Source organism: Lepidochelys olivacea (genome assembly GCF_965140295.1).
Source record: "Lepidochelys olivacea isolate rLepOli2 genome assembly, chromosome: 5".
Lineage (NCBI taxonomy): Eukaryota > Metazoa > Chordata > Testudines > Cheloniidae > Lepidochelys > Lepidochelys olivacea.
This window is the reverse complement of record NC_140415.1, coordinates 3159843-3180421: the sequence shown is the minus strand read 5'-3', so window position 1 is coordinate 3180421 and position 20579 is coordinate 3159843. Positions and strand designations below refer to the sequence as shown.

The following is a 20579-nucleotide window of genomic DNA, read 5'->3' as shown; positions in this document are numbered from 1 at the left end:
TGGCAACGCTTGGAGCTGGGGGGCAGGGCATGCTGGGACTGACCATCTCCATGGCAACGCTTGGAGCTGGGGAGCAGGGCAGGCTGGGACTGACCATCTCCATGGCAACGCTTGGAGCTGGGGGAGCAGGGCATGCTGGGACTGATCATCTCCATGGCAACGCTTGGAGCTGGGGGAGCAGGGCATGCTGGGACTGATCATCTCCATGGCAACGCTTGGAGCTGGGGGAGCAGGGCAGGCTGGAACAGATCATCGGATTTAACCGCCCCTGCCTTCGCCCGTCAATTCTGGAGAGGCCGCGTTCGATTGGCTCCTGTCACGGGGGAGTCCCGCCCCCGCTTCCGGCCGGCCGGGTGTGGACAAGATGGCGGCGGTCGGGGCGCTGCAGGACCGGGTGGAGGCGCTGGAGCGGCGGGTGTTCGGGGCCGGGGCGGCCCGGGTGGGGCCGCGCAAGGTGGGGGCTGGGCGGGCCCCTCAGCACCCGCCCCCCGGCCTGTGTGTGGCCCCCGCTGCGGGGCCGGCTCCCCCCACCAGGGACCATCCAGGGCCCCTGGGCTGGGCCCGGGCGGACCCTGCGGCTCGGGGCCTTGCGCCGCTCCAGGGGCGGGTGGCTCCAGCCTCCGCATTGCCCCGCAGCAGCGCCGGGGGGCGGGGATTGGCCGGGGGGGGGGGAGGCTCGTGGGGGGCGGGGATTGGCCGGGGGGGGGGGGAGGCTCGTGGGGGGCGGGGATTGGCCGGGGGGGGGGGGAGGCTCGTGGGGGGCGGGGATTGGCCGGGGGGGGGAGGCTCGGGGGGGGGGGAGGCTCGTGGGGGGCGGGGATTGGCCGGGGGGGGGGGGAGGCTCGTGGGGGGCGGGGATTGGCCGGGGGGGGGGGAGGCTCGTGGGGGGCGGGGATTGGCCGGGGGGGGGGAGGCTCGTGGGGGGCGGGGATTGGCCGGGGGGGGGGGGAGGCTCGTGGGGGGCGGGGATTGGCCGGGGGGGGGGGGGGAGGCTCGTGGGGGGCGGGGATTGGCCGGGGGGGGGGGGAGGCTCGTGGGGGGCGGGGATTGGCCGGGGGGGGGGGGAGGCTCGTGGGGGGCGGGGATTGGCCGGGGGGGGGAGGCTCGGGGGGGGGGGAGGCTCGTGGGGGGCGGGGATTGGCCGGGGGGGGGGAGGCTCGTGGGGGGCGGGGATTGGCCGGGGGGGGGGGAGGCTCGTGGGGGGCGGGGATTGGCCGGGGGGGGGGAGGCTCGTGGGGGGCGGGGATTGGCCGGGGGGGGGGGGAGGCTCGTGGGGGGCGGGGATTGGCCGGGGGGGGGGGAGGCTCGTGGGGGGCGGGGATTGGCCGGGGGGGGGGGGAGGCTCGTGGGGGGCGGGGATTGGCCGGGGGGGGGGGAGGCTCGTGGGGGGCGGGGATTGGCCGGGGGGGGGGGGGAGGCTCGTGGGGGGCGGGGATTGGCCGGGGGGGGGGGAGGCTCGTGGGGGGCGGGGATTGGCCGGGGGGGGGACGCTCGGGGGGGGGGGAGGCTCGTGGGGGGCGGGGATTGGCCGGGGGGGGGGAGGCTCGTGGGGGGCGGGGATTGGCCGGGGGGGGGGGACGCTCGGGGGGGGGGGGAGGCTCGTGGGGGGCGGGGATTGGCCGGGGGGGGGGGGAGGCTCGTGGGGGGCGGGGATTGGCCGGGGGGGGGAGGCTCGTGGGGGGCGGGGATTGGCCGGGGGGGGGGGGAGGCTCGTGGGGGGCGGGGATTGGCCGGGGGGGGGGGAGGCTCGTGGGGGGCGGGGATTGGCCGGGGGGGGGAGGCTCGGGGGGGGGGGAGGCTCGTGGGGGGCGGGGATTGGCCGGGGGGGGGGGAGGCTCGTGGGGGGCGGGGATTGGCCGGGGGGGGGGGGAGGCTCGTGGGGGGCGGGGATTGGCCGGGGGGGGGGGAGGCTCGTGGGGGGCGGGGATTGGCCGGGGGGGGGGGGAGGCTCGTGGGGGGCGGGGATTGGCCGGGGGGGGGGAGGCTCGTGGGGGGCGGGGATTGGCCGGGGGGGGGGGGAGGCTCGTGGGGGGCGGGGATTGGCCGGGGGGGGGGGGAGGCTCGTGGGGGGCGGGGATTGGCCGGGGGGGGGGGGAGGCTCGTGGGGGGCGGGGATTGGCCGGGGGGGGGGGAGGCTCGTGGGGGGCGGGGATTGGCCGGGGGGGGGGGGAGGCTCGTGGGGGGCGGGGATTGGCCGGGGGGGGGGGGGGAGGCTCCTGGGGGGCGGGGATTGGGCCCGGGGGGGGGGAGGCTCCTGGGGGGCGGGGATTGGGCCCGGGGGGGGCGCCAAGCTTTGGCTGTTGGTTCCTTCAGGAGCGCGGCCATGAGCCCCCCCCCGGCTGCGGGTTCTCCTCCAGGGCCTTGCTCGCTCCACTCCTGCCCCCAGCGATGCTCCCCGGCGGGCAGAGCGCTCCCGGGCCGGGGGGGCAGGCCCTGCACGGGGGGCAGGAGGACTAGTGCGGGGCCTTTTGTCCCAGTGCCCCGACGGGCTGCCTGGCTCGGGGCTGCTTCGTTTACTTCTGAATTGCCGCCCCCTCTGGGGTACAACACGGGCTCTGTTTAGCAGCCCCTCCTAAGGTCATGTCACCATTCGGGCAGCTCCTTGAACTATGCTGCCTGTGAATGTTAGTAGCTGAAACCGTTTTAAATAGGTTTCAGAGCAGCAGCCGTGTCAGTCTGTGTTCGCAAAAAGAGCAGGAGGACGTGTGGCACCTTAGAGACTAACCAATTTATTTGAGCATAAGCTTTTGTGAGCTACAGCTCACTTCATCGGATGCATTCATCCGTTTTAAATAGACATTTTATCTCCTGTCACTGCTGGTCTGTTCCTGACAGTTTAGTTGTGGGATCATAGAAGTGTCACTTAATCCCTGTTTGGTTTATACCATCTCTTACCTTCTAGGCAGCAGATGGTTTGGTGAAAGTTCAGGTGGCTCTGGGGAACATTACAAGCAAAAGAGAGAGGATTAAAATTTTGTATAAGAAAAGTAAGTATTCATCCAGCATTTGTGTGTTGCGGTTTTTTTTTACCCCCAGGATTTAGATCCAAATTGTATTTTATGTGGTGGTCTTGTTGGGTGGCCTGTCTGAGATCATTTGAGGTGTGTTTTGCAGTGGGTTTAAAAACAACCTTCCTTTGCCTCCAAAGGAGCTAATTATGACTGAGTAGACAAGCTGGCAGCTCTCTTGAGTGGGGTGTACCTTGTGAGAGTAAGGCATCTACTTTGGTTTCTGTTCCATTATCAGAGATCTAAAATCTAAGGTTTCAGCTTTATTCCTTCCCTAGGACTGTGCATTCTACCCACTGTGATCAGATCCCCCTAGAAATCTGCAGCCCATCAGGTCTGGTGTTATCAGCAAGGGGTAGTACATATTCAGTGTATGTGCACCTGCAGAAAATCATGGGCTTTGACTTCTCACTGGCATTGGAGCTTATTACTCCCCGCTGCGTCTATCAAGGACAACTCCGATTGCAAGCAACCTTGGGATTTTTGTATCAGAGGAGAGATGTCGCAGAAACGGCATGCTGTGCCTGGAGAGGACACTGGTGCCACTTCAGCACACCCTCGGCCAGCTTCAGAAAGCAAGACTTGCATGTGTAAAGGAAAGACATTTCAGAGGGCAGGGGAAGTAGCAGGCCACATGATGGAAAGGGAGCACTCGCTCTGTGCCTTCCCTTTAAAGAATGAATTGTGACCTCTGCAGTTGAATTTAAAATTGGCTAATGTAATACTTAGAAGGTTAGTGGGACCTTGTGTAAATAATGGGTGCCTATTGGCGTTGGGCCATGTGAGTACACACTTCTTTAAAATAAAATCAAATAAGGAAACTTACAGGCTTGGTGCAGCAGCGACTTTGTACTGTTGAGTCAAAAGCCATTCCTCTCCGATCCCCCACTGAGGATGCCTCTGCATCTTCCTACATCTGGATTGTTGTCTAAACTAGTTAGTCAGCTCAGATTTGTAAGCTCTTTGAGGCAGAGTATGTCATTCAAGTGGTCTATAAAATGCTGTGAAAGTTCATGGTACTATAGAAATACTATAGCTGCTGATTCTTTTTAGCAAAATTTTGTAGTAAGTAGGAAGTTGCGACTGGCAGTACTTCCAGAACTAATCACTTCTCTCTCTCCCTCCCTGTAACCTACTTCTGATCTTAGTTGAAGATTTAACAAAATACCTGGATCCTCAGTACATTGATCGAATGGCTGTTCCCGATGCCATGAAACTGCAGTTCATCTTAGCAGGCATGTCATGAAATGAAAGGAGTATGCTCATTCCCCAAAAGCTCTCAAGACAAGCAGGGTGAGGGAGATCTTAACTGAATGCACCTGTCCATCTCTCTTTTAATCATGGGCTTAGGACGGAAATGCCTCATTTGGCTTCTCATCTTCCCCTGTAAACTGGCCAATGCTTCAGTAAAAGATCAGAACTGGAGAAACTACAGTATGAATTGTACAGGGAAGAACAAGCCTGGTTCAGTCCCCAGTCTGGCTCCCTGGCAAGCACTTGGAATGCAACTGGCACCGTGGAACTAGTTCCTGCATGAGGAGTGCTTTTCTCGCTACCAAAGGCCTTCCCTGAATGAGTAATGGACCTTGACTCTCTCTGAGTCTGTCTAGCCTTTGGTCAGAAGCTTTGCGGGGTGGAGGGGGGGTGGAGAAGGGGTGTGTGGAATTGTTTCCCTATGTCTACCAACTGTTATGGTAACAAAACTGCTCTTAAACATCACAATATATATACTTCAGTGTTCATAAGTATTGAACTTCTAACCCTGCCCTGCTCTCTCACAGGGGACCTGAGTCGCCCCTCTCCTGTGGTAGGCGTGTGTAACTCCATTATCTCCAGTGGCGTTGTCCCCGATTCTTATTGGTGTAAGCAAGGGAGAGTCGGAGCCACGAGGTTGACTTTTAATGGGGCTCAACAACTGAGCCAATGAAAGAGCAAAAACGTGCTTTTTCCATTGCTAGCTCAGTGAGGAACATCCTGGCTTCTGCTCCTGGTTCTTCCCTTTTATGTACTGTGTGCTGCCTTTGAGCTTCTGTTTCCCCATCTGATAATAGCTACCCCAGAAAAGGGTGGGGGATGTTTGCGAAAGGCACAGAGATCCTTGATTGGTTGGAAGGTGTGATAGTAACCCACAGTATCGTTGTGGTGAAGTCTTTCTGCTGCGTGTAGGTTTGATTGCCTTATGAGAAGGGGAAGCTGAACCAGGCCAATTAATCAACTTATTTTTTCTCATCTGTGGAAAGCTGAAATAGTGTTTGACTTAAACTTCTCCTTCTCTGTCTTTTAAACCGGAGGAGCAGTTTATTCTTTCCCAAGCCGCCCTTCTGGAACAGGTGAACAACCTCCAGCCGTTCTTGGACAGTGCACACACAGAATCATAGAATCATCATAGAACATCAGGGTTGGAAGGGATCTCAGGAGGTCATCTAGTCCAACCCCCTGCTCAAAGCAGGACCAATCCCCAACTAAATCATCCCAGCCAGGCCTTTGTCAAGCCTGACCTTAAAAACTTCTAAGGAAGGAGATTCCACCACCTCCCTAAGTAACGCATTCCAGTGCTTCACCACCCTCCTAGTGAAATAGTTTTTCCTAATATCCAACCTAAACCTCCCCCACTGCAACTTGAGACCATTGCTCCTCGTTCTGTCATCTGCTACCACTGAGAACAGTCCAGAGCCATCCTCTCTGGAACTCCCTTTCAGGTAGTTGAAAGCAGCTATCAAATCCCCCCTCATTCTTCTCTTGTGCAGACTAAACAAACCCAGTTCCCTCAGCCTCTCCTCATAAGTCATGTGTTCCAGTCCCCTAATCACTTCTGTTGCCCTCCGCTGGACTCTTCCCAATTTTTCCACATCCTTTTTGTAGTGTGGGGCCCAAAACAGGACACAGTACTCCAGATGAGGCCTCACCGATGTCGAATAGAGGGGAACAATCACGTCCCTCGATCTGCTGGCAATGCCCCTACTTATACATCCCAAAATGCCATTGGCCTTCTTGGCAACAATGGCACACTGTTGACTCATATCCAGCTTCTCATCCACTGTAACCCCTAAGTCCTTTTCTGCCGAACTGCTGCCTAGCCATTCGATCCCTAGTCTGTAGAGGTGCATGAGATTCTTCCATCCTAAGTGCAGGACTCTGCACTTGTCCTTGTTGAACCTCATCAGATTTCGTTTGGCCCAATCCTCCAATTTGTCTAGGTCCCTCTGTATCCTGTCCCTACCCTCCAGCATATCTACCTCTCCTCCCAGTTTAGTGTCATCTGCAAATTTGCTGAGAGTGCAATCCACACCATCCTCCAGATCATTTATGAAGATATTGAACAAAACCGGCCCCAGGACCGACCCCTGGGGCACTCCACTGGATATCAGCTGCCAACTAGACATGGAGCCATTGATCACTATCCGTTGAGCCCGACAATCTAGCCAACTTTCTATCCACCTTATAGTCCATTCATCCAGCCCATACTACTTTAACTTACTGGCAAGAATACTGTGGGAGACCGTGTCAAAAGCTTTGCTAAAGTCAAGGAACAACAGGTCCACTGCTTTCCCCTCATCCACAGAGCCAGTTATCTCATCATAGAAGGCAATTAGATTAGTCAGGCATGACTTGCCCTTGGTGAATCCATGTTGACTGTTCCTGATCACTTTCCTCTCCTCTAAGTGCTTCAGAATTGATTCCTTGGGGACCTGCTTCATGATTTTTCCAGGGACTGAGGCGAGGCTGACTGGCCTGTATTTCCCAGGATCCTCCTTCTTCCCTTTTTTAAAGATGGGCACTACATTAGCCTTTTTCCAGTCTTCCGGGACCTCCCCCGGTTGCCATGAGTTTTCAAAGATAAGGGCCAATGGCTCTGCAATCACATCCGCCAATTCCTTTAACACTCTCGGATGCAGCGCATCCAGCCCCATGGACTTATGCTCGTCCAGCTTTTCTAAATAGTCCCGAACTACTTCTTTCTCCACAGAGGGCTGGTCACCTCCTCCCCATGCTGTGCTGCCCAGTGCAGCAGTCTGAGAGCTGACCTTGTTCGCGAAGACAAAGGCAAAAAAAGCATTGAGTACATTAGCTTTTTCCACGTCCTCTGTCAGACGGTTGCCTCCCTCATTCAGTAAGGGGCCCACACTTTCCTTGACTTTCTTCTTGTTTCTAACGTACCTGAAGAAACCCTTCTTGTTACTCTTAACATCTCTTGCTAGCTGCACCTCCATGTGTGATTTGGCCTTCTGGATTTCACTCCTGCATGCCTGAGCAATATTTTTATACTCTTCCCTGGTCATTTGTCCAATCTTCCACTTCTTGTAAGCTCCTTTTTTGTGTTTAAGAGCAGCAAGGATTCCACTGTTAAGTCAAGCTGGTCGCCTGCCACATCAAAGGTAACACGTGCTCATTTGCAAGCTACCTTTTCGTAGCTGCTGTCTTGATGTTAGCAAAGACCAGTGGCCTCTCTTTTGTTACCCTTCGTGCTTAGAAGTGTGTGGAAATGCTGTTTTTAAAAAAAGAAAAGGAGTACTTGTGGCACCTTAGAGACTAACCAATTTATTTGAGCATGAGCTTTCGTGTTCTCTAGCTGTCTGCCTCAACTAACCGGAAACTATTGTAAGAGTTTCCAGCTCTGAAGAGTTTGCAGTCTAGGAAGACTAAAGCAGTGCAGCAGCATGCAGAACAAATGCAGAATGTGGCATGGCAGTCCTCTTCAGCAACATGGGTGATGTAGAGTGATGTAGTGGTGGGAGTCTGCTATACACCACCGGACCAGGGGGATGAGGTGGATGAGGCTTTCTTCCGGCAGCTCACGGAAGCTACTAGATCGCACGCCCTGGTTCTCATGGGTGACTTTAATTTTCCTGATATCTGCTGGGAGAGCAATACAGCGGTGCATAGACAGTCCAGGAAGCTTTTGGAAAGCATAGGGGACAATTTCCTGGCGCAAGTGCTAGAGGAGCCAACTAGAGGGGGAGCTTTTCTTGACCTGCTGCTCACAAACCAGCAAGAATTAGTAGGGGAAGCAAAAGTGGATGGGAATCTGGGAGGCAGTGACCATGAGTTGGTTGAGTTCAGGATCCTGACACAGGGAAGAAAGGTAAGCAGCAGGATACGGACCCTGGACTTCAGGAAAGCAGACTTCGACTCCCTCAGGGAATGGATGGGTAGGATCCCCTGGGGGACGAACATGAAGGGGAAAGGAGTCCAGGAGAGCTGGCTGTATTTCAAGGAATCCCTGTTGAGGTTAGAGGGACAAACCATCCCAATGTGTCCAAAGAATAGTAAATATGGCAGGCGACCAGCTTGGCTTAACGGTGAAATCCTAGCGGATCTTAAACATAAAAAAAAAGCTTACAAGAAGTGGAAGGTTGGACATATGACCAGGGAAGAGTATAAAAATATTGCTCGGGCATGTAGGAATGAAATCAGGAGGGCCAAATCGCACCTGGAGCTGCAGCTAGCAAGAGATGTTAAGAGTAACAAGAAGGGTTTCTTCAGGTATGTTGGCAACAAGAAGAAAGCCAAGGAAAGTGTGGGCCCCTTACTGAATGAGGGAGGCAACCTAGTGACAGAGGATGTGGAAAAAGCTAATGTACTCAATGCTTTTTTTGCCTCTGTCTTCACAAACAAGATCAGCTCCCAGATTGCTGCGCTGGGCATCACAACATGGGGAATAGATGGCCAGCCCTCTGTGGAGAAAGAGGTGGTTAGGGACTATTTAGAAAAGCTGGACGTGCACAAGTCCAAGGGGCCGGACGAGTTGCATCCGAGAGTGCTAAAGGAATTGGCGGCTGTGATTACAGAGCCATTGGCCCTTATCTTTGAAAACTCGTGGCGAACGGGGGAAGTCCCGGATGACTGGAAAAAGGCTAATGTAGTGCCCATCTTTAAAAAAGGGAAGAAGGAGGATCCTGGGAACTACAGGCTAGTCAGCCTCACCTCAGTCCCCGGAAAAATCATGGAGGAGGTCCTCAAAGAATCAATCCTGAAGCACTTGCATGAGAGGAAAGTGATCAGGAACAGACAGCATGGAATCACCAAGGGAAGGTCATGCCTGACTAATCTAATCGCCTTCTATGATGAGATTACTGGTTTTGTGGATGAAGGGAAAGCAGTGGATGTATTGTTTCTTGACTTTAGCAAAGCTTTTGACACGGTTTCCCACAATATTCTTGTCAGCAAGTTAAGGAAGTATGAGCTGGATGAATGCACTATAGGGTGGGTAGAAAGTTGGCTAGATTGTCGGGCTCAACGGGTAGTGATCAATGGCTCCATGTCTAGTTGGCAGCCGGTGTCAAGTGGAGTGCCCCAGGGGTCGGTCGTGGGGCCGGTTTTGTTCAATATCTTCATAAATGATCTGGAGGATGGTGTGGATTGCACTCTTGGCAAATTTGCGGATGATACTAAACTGGGAGTAGAGGTAGATACGCTGCAGGGCAGGGATAGGATACAGAGGGACCTAGACAAATTGGAGGATTGGGCCAAAAGAAATCTGATGAGGTTCAATAAGGATAAGTGCAGGGTCCTGCACTTAGGAGGGAAGAACCCAATGCACCGCTACAGACTAGGGACCGAATGGCTAGGCAGCAGTTCTGCGGAAAAGGACCTAGGGGTGACAGTGGACGAGAAACTGGATATGAGCCAGCAGTGTGCCCTTGTTGCCAAGAAGGCCAATGGCATTTTGGGATGTATAAGTAGGGGCATAGCGAGCAGATCGAGGGACGTGATCGTTCCCCTCTATTCGACATTGGTGAGGCCTCATCTGGAGTACTGTGTCCAGTTTTGGTCCCCACACTACAAGAAGGATGTGGATAAATTGGAGAGAGTCCAGCGAAGGGCAACAAAAATGATTAGGGGTCTGGAACACATGATTTATGAGGAGAGGCTGAGGGAACTGGGATTCTTTAGTCTGCACAAGAGAAGAATGAGGGGGGATTTGAGAGCTACTTTCAACTACCTGAGAGGTGGTTCCAAAGAGGATGGCTCTAGGCTGTTCTCAGTGGTAGCTGATGACAGGACAAGGAGTAATGGTCTCAAGTTGCAGTGGGGGAGGTTTAGATTGGATATTAGGAAAAACTTTTTCACTAAGAGGGTGGTGAAACACTGGAATGTGTTGCCTAGGGAGGTGGTGGAATCTCCTTCCTTAGAAGTTTTTAAGGTCAGGCTTGACAAAGGCCTGGCTGGGATGATTTAATTGGGGATTGGTCCTGCTTTTGAGCAGGGGGTTGGACTAGATGACCTCCTGAGGTCCCTTCCAACCCTGATATTCTATGATTCTATGGGCTTGAATATATTCTCCTGGCTACGATACTCCCACTGTACAGGAAGGATGAATTTCAGTGACCCCAGAGCCATGTTATACTTGCTGGACTGTTAAATATTCCTGAGATGCTGGTCAAGTGAGCCAGTGTAACTATGAGGGAAAGTGTAGGCCAACAGATACACACTTTAGAGAATCCTTAGAATGTTATAGGGAAAAACTCAGTAGAAAGTCTCCATTCTAAGGGGTAGCTTCCTGTTCACTTAGTATCCCTGCCCCTTGCACAGTGAGGTCTCTCTAGTCTCCATGCAGTTGCTTATCAGTAATATTCACATATAGTAATCCATCTGCATGCTTCATACAAGTCTCTTGGGCATCTAATCCTCAGCTTGGGACCCATATCTCACGGCCCCAGAAGCAGCAGAGGGGTGACTTTGGAAAGTTGTTTTCAGTTGGTTCTGATCAGCGTGTACACAAACAACTAAAATGTTGGCATTTCACTTACTTTGCAGTAAAGTGGCAGTAACCAGTGGTGGTATGGTGGCCAGCAGTATTTCTCTTCAGGGCATTCTGAGCTGTAATGTGCTTCCTCTGACAAAGAAGTGTATTAAATTAATCCCAATAGAAACACTTTAAATATGCTTTTACACAGTTGTCTCTACTTTGGTAACTGCAAATTTCCTGGATGTAAAAACTAAGCAGTTTTTGTTCTTTTGTTCTGTGTGCTTTGCAGCTGCTCCTGACCATGCTGCCAAACTGCAGCGACTTGCTCAAATCCACATGCAGCAGCAGGTAGCATGAATACTTATGGTTAATCTTCAATGGGCAGGGATGGGGCCTTTTGTTAATCGTAGGTAATTCGTGGGCAAGGATGGGGTAATTAGTAGCACAGACTAGAGCCATTCTAGTTAAGATTATCAGTATTTTTTTCTTTCCATTACGTTCTTTTCAGTTTGTCCAAATCATGGAATTTGCCAGGAGTCACACGAGATCTCTGCTCAGGAACATCTCAGTGTACAAATAGCTTTGGGTGGCTTTTTTAAAAACTGCAGTGGGGATACTAATGTCTAACTGCTAATTACCCCCAATACTAGGCTGAGATCCCGATGGCATAGTGAGGCAGTGTGGCCTCCTTCCGACGCAGAGAGGGAGAGACAACCACCACCCAACTACAGTCCCCTTCCCAGTTCAGGTGGGTGGGAATCTGAACATCAGTTAAAATAAAATAAGCAGCTCAGCTTACAGCACTAGGTAAAGTGTCTGCCTCAAGGCCTAATCCATTGAGCATGTTGTATCTGATTGCAAGGAGTGGAAGGAGCATTTGCCCTGTCTTCCTTGAGAAGTCTTCACTGAGGCTGTGTTAGTGGTTAGTGTATTTGGTTGCTTTTCTGACAGAGCTGTTCCAAAGTCACTGAGGTAAGAAGGATTTCTTGATGATGAATTGATTTCCTACTTCAGTGGAGTTGTCACTGCAACTCTCTGGCTAAATGTGCATGGTTGTCTCCTTCTAGTAGCTAGTCCACTTGGAGGATTTGAGCTGGCTTACTCAGCTAATAGAGTTAACCCCTTTTATTGAAGCAGTACAGGGGCTCTTGCAGCTGTAGGTCCTGGGTTCCATCCCTGGTGATGACAGAGGTGTCCACACACATACAGCCTCAGGTTAACCACCGCACTCCCAGTGCATTATTGCAGCAGAGGTCCCAGATACACCAGAGGCAGCCTGACAACTGGTACCAAGGAAAACTCAAACGGGGATGATGGGGCAAGATTGTCTATCCAAACAAAGAAGAGAGAGGCACGGGCGTATTTGCAGTCTCCTGTTCTCTTTGGATGCTGAATGGTATCTAATATCTGGGGGTTTTTCCACGTTTTCAAGGCAGTCAGAGTTTATTACAAGCAACAAGTCAAAGATAATGCAACATCGGATGTATCAACATCTACACGCAGACATCAGGACCATGTTTGATGGCATGCTCCACACAGCTAAAGAAATCATGGAGAAGAGCTACACCCCAGGAGAGATGTAAGAGGCTGGAATTGTGTATTAGACCTTTCTGTAGCTCTCCCCATTTCCTTACGCTGCTTCCTGCCATACCTTTGCGAGCCAATGAGATCTTGTTCGTGCTTGCTAGGGCCTTTAGCAATGGGATTTTCAAAAGCTGTCAGCGCTGGCCTGACACTGCTGCCATTGAAGTCAGTGGGAGATTGCTCCCAGTGAAGTTTGTGGTCAGAGTTATGCCAGTGTGGAGCACTTCTGAAAATCTCACCCTAGGGGCTTGCTCACTGCTGTGCCCTGACAGTATCTGAACACTCTTAACATTACCAGGTGGAGGGCACTATTCCAAGGAAATTGTTTAGGTTTTTACTTGTTCCTGGAAATGTATAATCTGGAGTTGCAAAGTCCTGCAACAGTTGGTCCCAAATGGCATCTAGAGGCCTGAGATGTCCCTTACAGGATAGCAAACATAATTACAGAGGCAGTGTGGTGTAGTGAATAAGGCATTGAATTGAGAGTCAGGAAAGCTGGGTTATATCCCCGACCCTGCCACTGACTTGCTTTGTGACTGTGGGTATGTCACTTAACCTCTTTATGCATTTATTGTTCCATTTGTACAACTGAGATGACAATACTTCGCTTTCTTTATCAAGTGCTTGGAAATCCTTGGATGGAAACACTGTATAAGTACATCTTAAAATACTACAAGTTAGTGGGATTTTGTATTTAAACTTAACCTTCTCTTCCCATCATGGAAACTTGATATTTGGATTCCTTAGCTTTGAAAGACCAGTGTTCCCTCTAACTTTTTCCATCCATGTGCAGAATTAATTTTGTTATGTGAACCAATATGGAGGTGATGTGTGGTGGGGGTGGGGCTGAGGGGTTCAGAATGTGGGAGGAGGCTCAGGGCTGCGGCAGAGGGTTGGGTGTAGGCCCTACCACTTGAATTCAAGTGGTTTACATAGCCCAGGTGTGTGACTCAGCACCTCACATGCAGAGTGGGATATTTTTCAAAAGCAGTCAGCATTGGCTTAACTCTGCTCCGGCTGAAGTTCTCCCATTGACTTCAGTGAAGGGGAGATAAGCAAACACCAAGTGCTTCTGGAAATCTTACCCAGAAACTTTAATCCTTCCTCAAATGCAGGTTTACTAACACAAATGGGAGTAATGGAATCAATTGTAATTTGAAAAGAATGTTGTCATACCTCCTCCACTAAACCTGATTATTTCAAATAAATAAATAAGCCACACCACAACGCTGGTGTTCGCTTTTTATGTCTTTAACGATATCTGTATAGAAGTTTATAATATTTGCTGTTCTTTTAAACTAGAAAAGGAATTCTTGTGGCACCTTAGAGACGAAACTAGTTTCAGAGTAGCAGCCGTGTTAGTCTGTATCTGCAAAAAGAAAAAGGAGGACTTGGGGCACCTTAGAGACAGACAAATTTATGCTCAAATAAATTGGTTAGTCTCTAAGGTGCCAGAAGTCCTCCTTTTTCTTTTTGCAGATACAGACTAACACGGCTGCTACTCTGAAACTAGTTTAAACTAGCTTATCCTACCAAATCTTTTTCTTTTTGAAAACTCAGCTGTGTGCTAACACCTGCTCTTCCTAATGAAGCTGCATTTTGTCAAAGTCGCTCTGTTAACAGCTTGCTTGATTGGGCATTCAGACTTTTGATGTCAGGATGTGCTCAGGGACAGAGCATTGCTGGTGTAAAACCAGCAGAGGGAGCTAAATTACCGGCAGTAGGTTCTTACTACAGATGGTCAATTTTCACATTTGGAAATTTGGAAAGCCTTTTTTCCTTGAAATATTGACAAACAGGAATAAAATTGTAGAGAGTCTCAATTTCTTTCTCTCTCTTCTTCCTCCTCCTCCTCCTCCCCCCACACCCCCAGTGTTTTTTACTGGCTTGCATGCATTTGGTCTGTGGTGATACACGGAATTTTGCTTGATTATTTGATCGACATCTTTAAGACGGAGTGCATTCCCAACCAAATTGAAGGTAGCACACACTGTTGGATATTGTTTTTTATAGTTGAAAACTTTTGGTATCCGACGCAATCATTGAAATGACACATACTCTTTGTGCTGGTAAAAAGTGGCAATAGTAGTTACAATTAAACTGCAGCTAGAGGTACAAAACCCTATAAACCTTGCGGTGTACACGTCTTTTTGCAGCTTTGAAAATAGGCTACAAGCTAAGCTTTCCCTAAGCTGCGTGGCCATGCAGCAGGCTATCAAGGGCTGCACAGGGGCAGAGCCACAAGGGCCTGGAGAGGACAGAGGTAGGGGGTGGACGGGGAGCAAGTTTGGGCAGGTGGGGCTGCGGTGGGGACAGGCGCCTCTCTCCCCACCACAGCCCTGGGGCAGCCTGCACCCCAGCCCCTCATCTCTGGCTTCATGCCAGAGCCCACACCCCCAGCTGGAGCCCTCACACCCTGCACCCCAACCCTCTGCCCCAGCCCTGAGCCCTCTCCTGCATTCCAAACCCCTCGGCCCCCTCCCCGCCCCACATCCCCTCCATATTGGTGCACATAACAAAATTCATTCTGCACATGGATGTAAAACATTAGAGGGCACATTGGTAAGGATACTAATAGCAGTCTTCTCTTACATAGTACCTTTACAAATATCAGTATAGTTACTCCTCCTTACTGACTCTGTTCAAACAGGATGTCAGTGGCAGAGTCAGGGATATAACCTGAGTCAGCAGAATCCCTGTCCTCTACCCGGCTGCTACACCATGATGTCTTCGGTAATGTTATTATGAACTTTTTAAGAAGTATCAGAGAAGTATCTTTTCCTCTGCATTGATTGATGCCCTTGACCAAAGGTGAATGATGAGATCTTGATTTTTTCCTTAAGAGTGTGATATCAACCCATTCTGTATTTTTACCCATCGTTTATACCACGCTAATCTCCGCATGAGCTCTTCATGGGATGTTCTCTACATCATATTGTGAGATGAATTCAGCCATGAGATATTGTATCCACTGTTTTTCTTTGACACCTAGGCAGTCATACCATCATGAGGAACATAGGATGGATAGACTGATAGGTCTATCTGTAACATTAGAAATGCCTTGTAACCCACTGCTTGTTGTCAGGTCTGGCCTCTGTTAATCTGCTCATATGTTAATTGCAGGTGCCACCAGTGATTCTGGCGAAATGTCAGACATATGAACTTGGCAGAACAGAGGGGAGACCATCACTGGAGACCTTCGTTCTTTTCTTTTGCAAACCTTCCAGCTACTATTTCACAGGTAGAGCGCATCTGTCCACTCTGTGGATTCTCTTGTACTGCTTTCAAATGCCCTCATTCAAAAACCTTCTCAAGAACCAGTTCTTCAGTGATGAACCTACAGTGTTAGCCCACGAATTAAGGGTGGGTCGAGGGGCACCAGGTGTGGAGAATATGCATTTTGATAAACTGCTCTGGCTAAATGAGTCATTGGAGTGGGGGACTGGACCCAGTGTCCCTGTGCCTCAGTGGGTCACAGCTGACAGTGCCAAATTCCAGACAAACCCCTGTGAAATAGGGCAGGCTCACCCCAAACTGGTGGTGGCTCTCTTAGTGGAGCATACCAAACCAGCAACAAAAGTAAACTACTTCTTCTGTCTCGCCACACTGGTCAACAAGAAGTCAAAAATGCAGTGTCCTCAGACACTCCAGCCCTTGTCTCATCACCCAGATACTGGATTCTAAGATGAGTGGTTACTGAAAACCAATTTAATCAAACATAGGGTCCTTCTAATCTCAATAGATCAGCCACTTAGCCTGGTCAATATATACCTCAGATCTTACCCAATAATCATGCTGATTCCAGTTCTTGAGTAACTAAAAACTAAAGTTTAATCATAAAAGAAGAAAGTTGGCAATTATTTGTATGTATATGATTTATTAACCATTAACAAGTCCTTATTATCAGGTTTGCAGCAGTGATGGAATAGACTGCTGGCTTGGAAAGTCTCTCTCTGTGGTAACTTCCAAAAGATTGGAAGCTCTTCAGTCCATAGTTCAAATTCTCCTTTTAGTTGTAAATCCAGTCCAGAGAATCAGGGCAGGAAAGAGGCAAAATGGAGATAGCTCCAGGGTCTTTTATACCCTTTGCCACATGCCTGGAAATGTACTGTCTCTACTTGGGGAAAGGTACTGGCCTAAGATGGAGTCCAGGGTTACATGAGCATATCACATGTCCTTACATAGCTTGATGACTCTCGGGGTAGCCATTGCCCATATTCTTGCTGATGTGTCCACAGGAAGAGCTATCTGGGTGGAGTGAGTTTCTTCTATGTCCCATTGTGAGAGCTAAGTGTCCTTGATGTGCCATCAGTAGATAGCTGTCTGGCCTTAATTTCTATTTTACCTGGTGGGTGTTACCTAGGAATACGATGCAGCCGATGAAATGAGCTTTAGCTTACGAAAGCTTATGCTCCCAGTACATTTGTTAGTCTCTAAGGTGCCCCAAGTCCTCCTTTTTTCTTTTTGCGAATACAGACTAACATGGCTGCTACTCTGAAATATGTATATATGTTGCCAGTGCATAGCCAATATTCATAACTTCTGATACAAAAATGATACATGCGTATAAACAGGATCATCAGACTTAGCAAATCAGAATTTTTCCCCTGACACCTTACGTGCCCTACTTTGTAGAAGATTTGAGGCAAAATTGAGCAGGGGGTTGGACTAGATGACCTCCTGAGGTCCTTTCCAACCCTGATATTCTATGAATGTCAAAGGTATAAATGGTCATCTTATTACACAGCGTCACACCCAGGTCTCTCGCCTCCCAGGTAGACTCCCTAACCACTAGACTACAGACTCATTCTCACTCAGGCTTAGGTTACAGTTCAGCACATCTCCAAGGCAGTCTCTCCCTCTGGGCAATGTAATTAGTGCCCCGAAGGATTTTGCTGTGGGCATGGCCTCGCTCCAAAGGTCAAATCACTGCCCTGGGAGTGCTCCCCCGGCAGCGCGTTGGAGTGCGAGTGTGGTCATGCACCAGTGCTGGGAGAGAGGGCTCCTGGTACTCCCCCTCCCTAGGGGACACTGTTTAACAGGCGTGTTACAGCACTGTAACTTGCTGCACTCGGGCCTGTTTTTTCACACCCCTGGGTGAGAATGGCACTTTACAGCGCTGCAACAGTGTAGCCAGAGCCTGTATCTATGAGTATCTGCCTTTAACTCTTTCAACTGGAATTCTACAGTGGGAAAAGTCAAAAAGAGAGACTTGCTTTGTATGTTCTGTTTACAAGCTATCAGGCCTCTTCTCTTTACCACCGCAGCTGAAAAACTTCCTTAAGCGGGTGCAGGGTTGTTATTTTATCATTTCTATAGTACTTTGTGTCTGAGTACCTCCAAGTGCTTTACAAATAACAGCTAATTGGGGAGGTAACTCCCTTCTCTTCATGTGTCAGTATAATAGTGCCTGCATCTCTAATTTTCACCCCATGCAGCAGAAGAACTGCGTTTTTTACCCCCGAAAGCTTATGCCCCAATAAATCTGTTAGTCTTTAAGATGCCCTCGGACTCTGTGTTGTTTTAAGCTAATTCCTTTTTAGAAGACAACATAAGCTACCTCTTACGTGGAAGCAGAAGCTGTTTTGCATCATCACACAACACCACTATCCAGTAGGGTTTGGGTAGCTCAGTTGAAACGGCAGCAGCAAGGGAGGAGGAAGGATATAATTACCTGCGCTGAAATTTCACTAGGCCGCGGGAGGATGGATAAGTACCCACACAAGAAATACTTTAGGATCTTCAGAGACCATAAATGGTTTAACATCGGGATTGAGGGGCACTAGCAGAGCTGTGGGGGTGGGGGCCCAGTGCTGGGGTCGCAGGGGGCTGCGGGTCGGGAGTGAGGGGCACTGGCAGAGCTGTGGGGGTGGGGGGCCCAGGGCTGGGGTTGCAGGGGGCTGTGGGTCGGGATTGAGGGGCAGTGGCAGAGCTGTGGGGGTGGGGAACCCAGGGCTGGGGTCCCAGGGGGCTGCGGGTTGGGAGTGAGGGGCCCTAGCAGAGCTGTGGGGGTGGGGAACCCAGGGCTGGGGTGCCAGGGGGCTGCGGGTCGGGAGTGAGGGGCACTGGCAGAGCTGTGGGGGTGGGGAACCCAGTGCTGGGGTCGCAGGGGGCTGCGGGTTGGGAGTGAGGGGCACTGGCAGAGCTGTGGGGGTGGAGGGCCCAGGGGGCTGCGGGTCGGGAGTGAGGGGCCCTAGCAGAGCTGTGGGGATGGGGAACCCAGTGCTGGGGTCGCAGGGGGCTGCGGGTCGGGAGTGAGGGGCACTGGCAGAGCTGTGGGGGTGGGGGGCCCAGGGCTGGGGTCGCAGGGGGCTGCAGGGCGGGAGTGAGGGGCACTAGCAGAGCTGGGGGAGGGAAGCTTGCCCGTGCCTGTCATGCCTAGCTCTAGCTAATAGCCCCCCTCAGTTTCATGTGCCCTAACCCTGCTGTCCTCTCTCCTCTTCCATTTGGGGGGTAAAGCCCCCAGGGCTAGAACCGCTGCAGTTCTGGATTCCCGTTCCCCGGGCCGGGCTCGTTCAGCACATAAGAAGCCCGGCCGTGCCCAGCGCGCTGTGGTGTGGCCCCAGCTGTGTCTAATCCCCACCTGCTCGTCACTGGCAGCCTGGGATGCTGGGGGGGCTACCCAGGGCAGGGGGAGCCTGCAGCCCCTTCCCCAGCCTCCTCCGCTCGGCAGCCGCTTCCCAGGAAGGCTCCTGGCCTCCGGGTTTCTGTGTCTTGGGGGGCGTGAAAGGGGGACTTGAAGCCTGTTGTGTTTGGTGATTTGAGGTGCGCCCGCCCCAACCCCCAGATCCCCCCAGCACAGTAATTACCAGTGACGCTAACGACTCAGACCAGCACAGCTCACTCCCACCCCATCCCCCCCGGCCGGTCCCTCCCCTGCCCCAATGGCCCTGGAGCGTGTCTGGGAATTCCTCCGTGAGGCTGGCAAGTGCCGGGCCGAGGGCCCCTCATGGAGGACCTGCTGCCAGTGCCTTCGGGGCTCCGGTTCGGATCCCCCCTCGGGCATGGCACCGGGAGGGAGTGGGCTCTGCTGGTGTCCGGCCTTGCTGGGTTTAACACCGTCTCCTCCAGCCGGGGCTGCGGCGGGTGAACAGGCCGCTCCTGGGGGTGGCAGGTACATCGAACTGTTTGCACCCAGTGGATCCCTGCTCCAGCGAGGCGTCTGGCAGACATCAACTCGCCTGCTGCCAGGGCCCTGGGCAGACCTGCAGCCTCTCGTCCCCGCCCCCACACTTCAGCACTCCTCCATGACCTCCACAGCCGAACGAACGCGGCTTCCCTCCCCCAGGCGGGAGGCTGATCCCAGGCAGGCTGGCAAGGACTGTTACTCCGTAACACGCAGACCTGACCAGCGCTGGTGCTGTGGGGCTGGGCACGGGGCCAGCGGCGGGTGTTTTATCACAGCGCACACGTACCCAGAGACACCCACGCCGCTTGGCATTGTAGGGCTGCAGGGATGGCTGGTTAATGCACGATTCCTCGTTGTGCTGCCCTCTGCACCCTGGTTTGTTATTATGGGGCTGCCCTGGTGGGCTGGCACAGGGGCACCCCCGGGGTTGTTAGCGTAGGGCCGTCCCAGGGGGCCGTCCCAGGGCACCCCCAGGGTTGTTAGCGTAGGGCCGTCCCAGGGGGCCGGCACAGGGGCACCCCCGGGGTTGTTAGCGTAGGGCCGTCCCAGGGGGCCGGCACAGGGCACCCCCGGGGTTGTTAGTGTAGGGCCGTCCCAGGGGGCCGGCACAGGGGCACCCCCGGGGTTGTTAGTGTAGGGCCGCCCTGGTAGGCCGGCACAGGGGCACACCCACTCCTGGGCCCTGTGATCAACATGGGATGTGGCTCGGGGCGTCGCTGGGACGTGGCTCAGGATGTCACTGGGACACGGCTGGGACATGGCTCGGGGCGTTGCTGGGATGTGGCTCGGGGTGTCGCTCGGACGTGGCTGGGACGTGGTTCGGGGTGTCGCTCGGACGTGGCTGGGACGTGGCTCGGGGCGTCGCTCGGACGTGGCTCTGGTGTTGCTGCACAAAACTTTTTTGTTGAATATTTTTTTAATTGGAAAATGGGGATTTGACAACTGGATACTTTTTCACCTCAAACAAATCATTTCCCTTGTAATTTCCAACCAAACCAAAACCAGCCAACACCCCCACGCCCGGTTTTAAAATGTGGTGGAACACTCATCTTGCGTGTGTTCCCCGCACCTTTTCCTGTGGAAAGTTTTTAAAGCTTGACAAAGGGAGAGGAAAAGTGGGATTTTGCCCAACAAAAGGAAAATGGGGGCAGGGGGAAGTTGTGAAAGT

General features: G+C 52.4%; 1 protein-coding gene across 6 annotated transcripts; it reads left to right on the top strand.

The window, feature by feature from the left end:
* Positions 1–226: 226 nt before the first annotated feature.
* Positions 227–17781, top strand: LOC311520734 (dynactin subunit 3-like). Of its 6 annotated transcripts, none has more exons than XR_014711693.1 (6): positions 228–454; positions 2903–2987; positions 4157–4243; positions 10988–11046; positions 11349–11446; positions 12131–12267. XR_014711693.1 is itself a non-coding variant. In XM_084628448.1 (5 exons), the coding sequence occupies exons 1-5, from the start codon at positions 365–367 to the stop codon at positions 11367–11369; spliced, it is 342 nt and encodes a 113-aa protein (XP_084484574.1). In that variant the 5' UTR covers positions 227–364; the 3' UTR covers positions 11370–12269. The 6 variants fall into 6 exon arrangements, 1 of the variants encoding a protein (XP_084484574.1); XR_014711691.1 differs by having other exon boundaries at positions 229–454; positions 12135–12271; XR_014711689.1 differs by lacking the exon at positions 11349–11446 and adding an exon at positions 15406–17781 and having other exon boundaries at positions 235–454; positions 12131–12277.
* The last annotated feature ends 2798 nt before the right edge of the window (positions 17782–20579 follow it).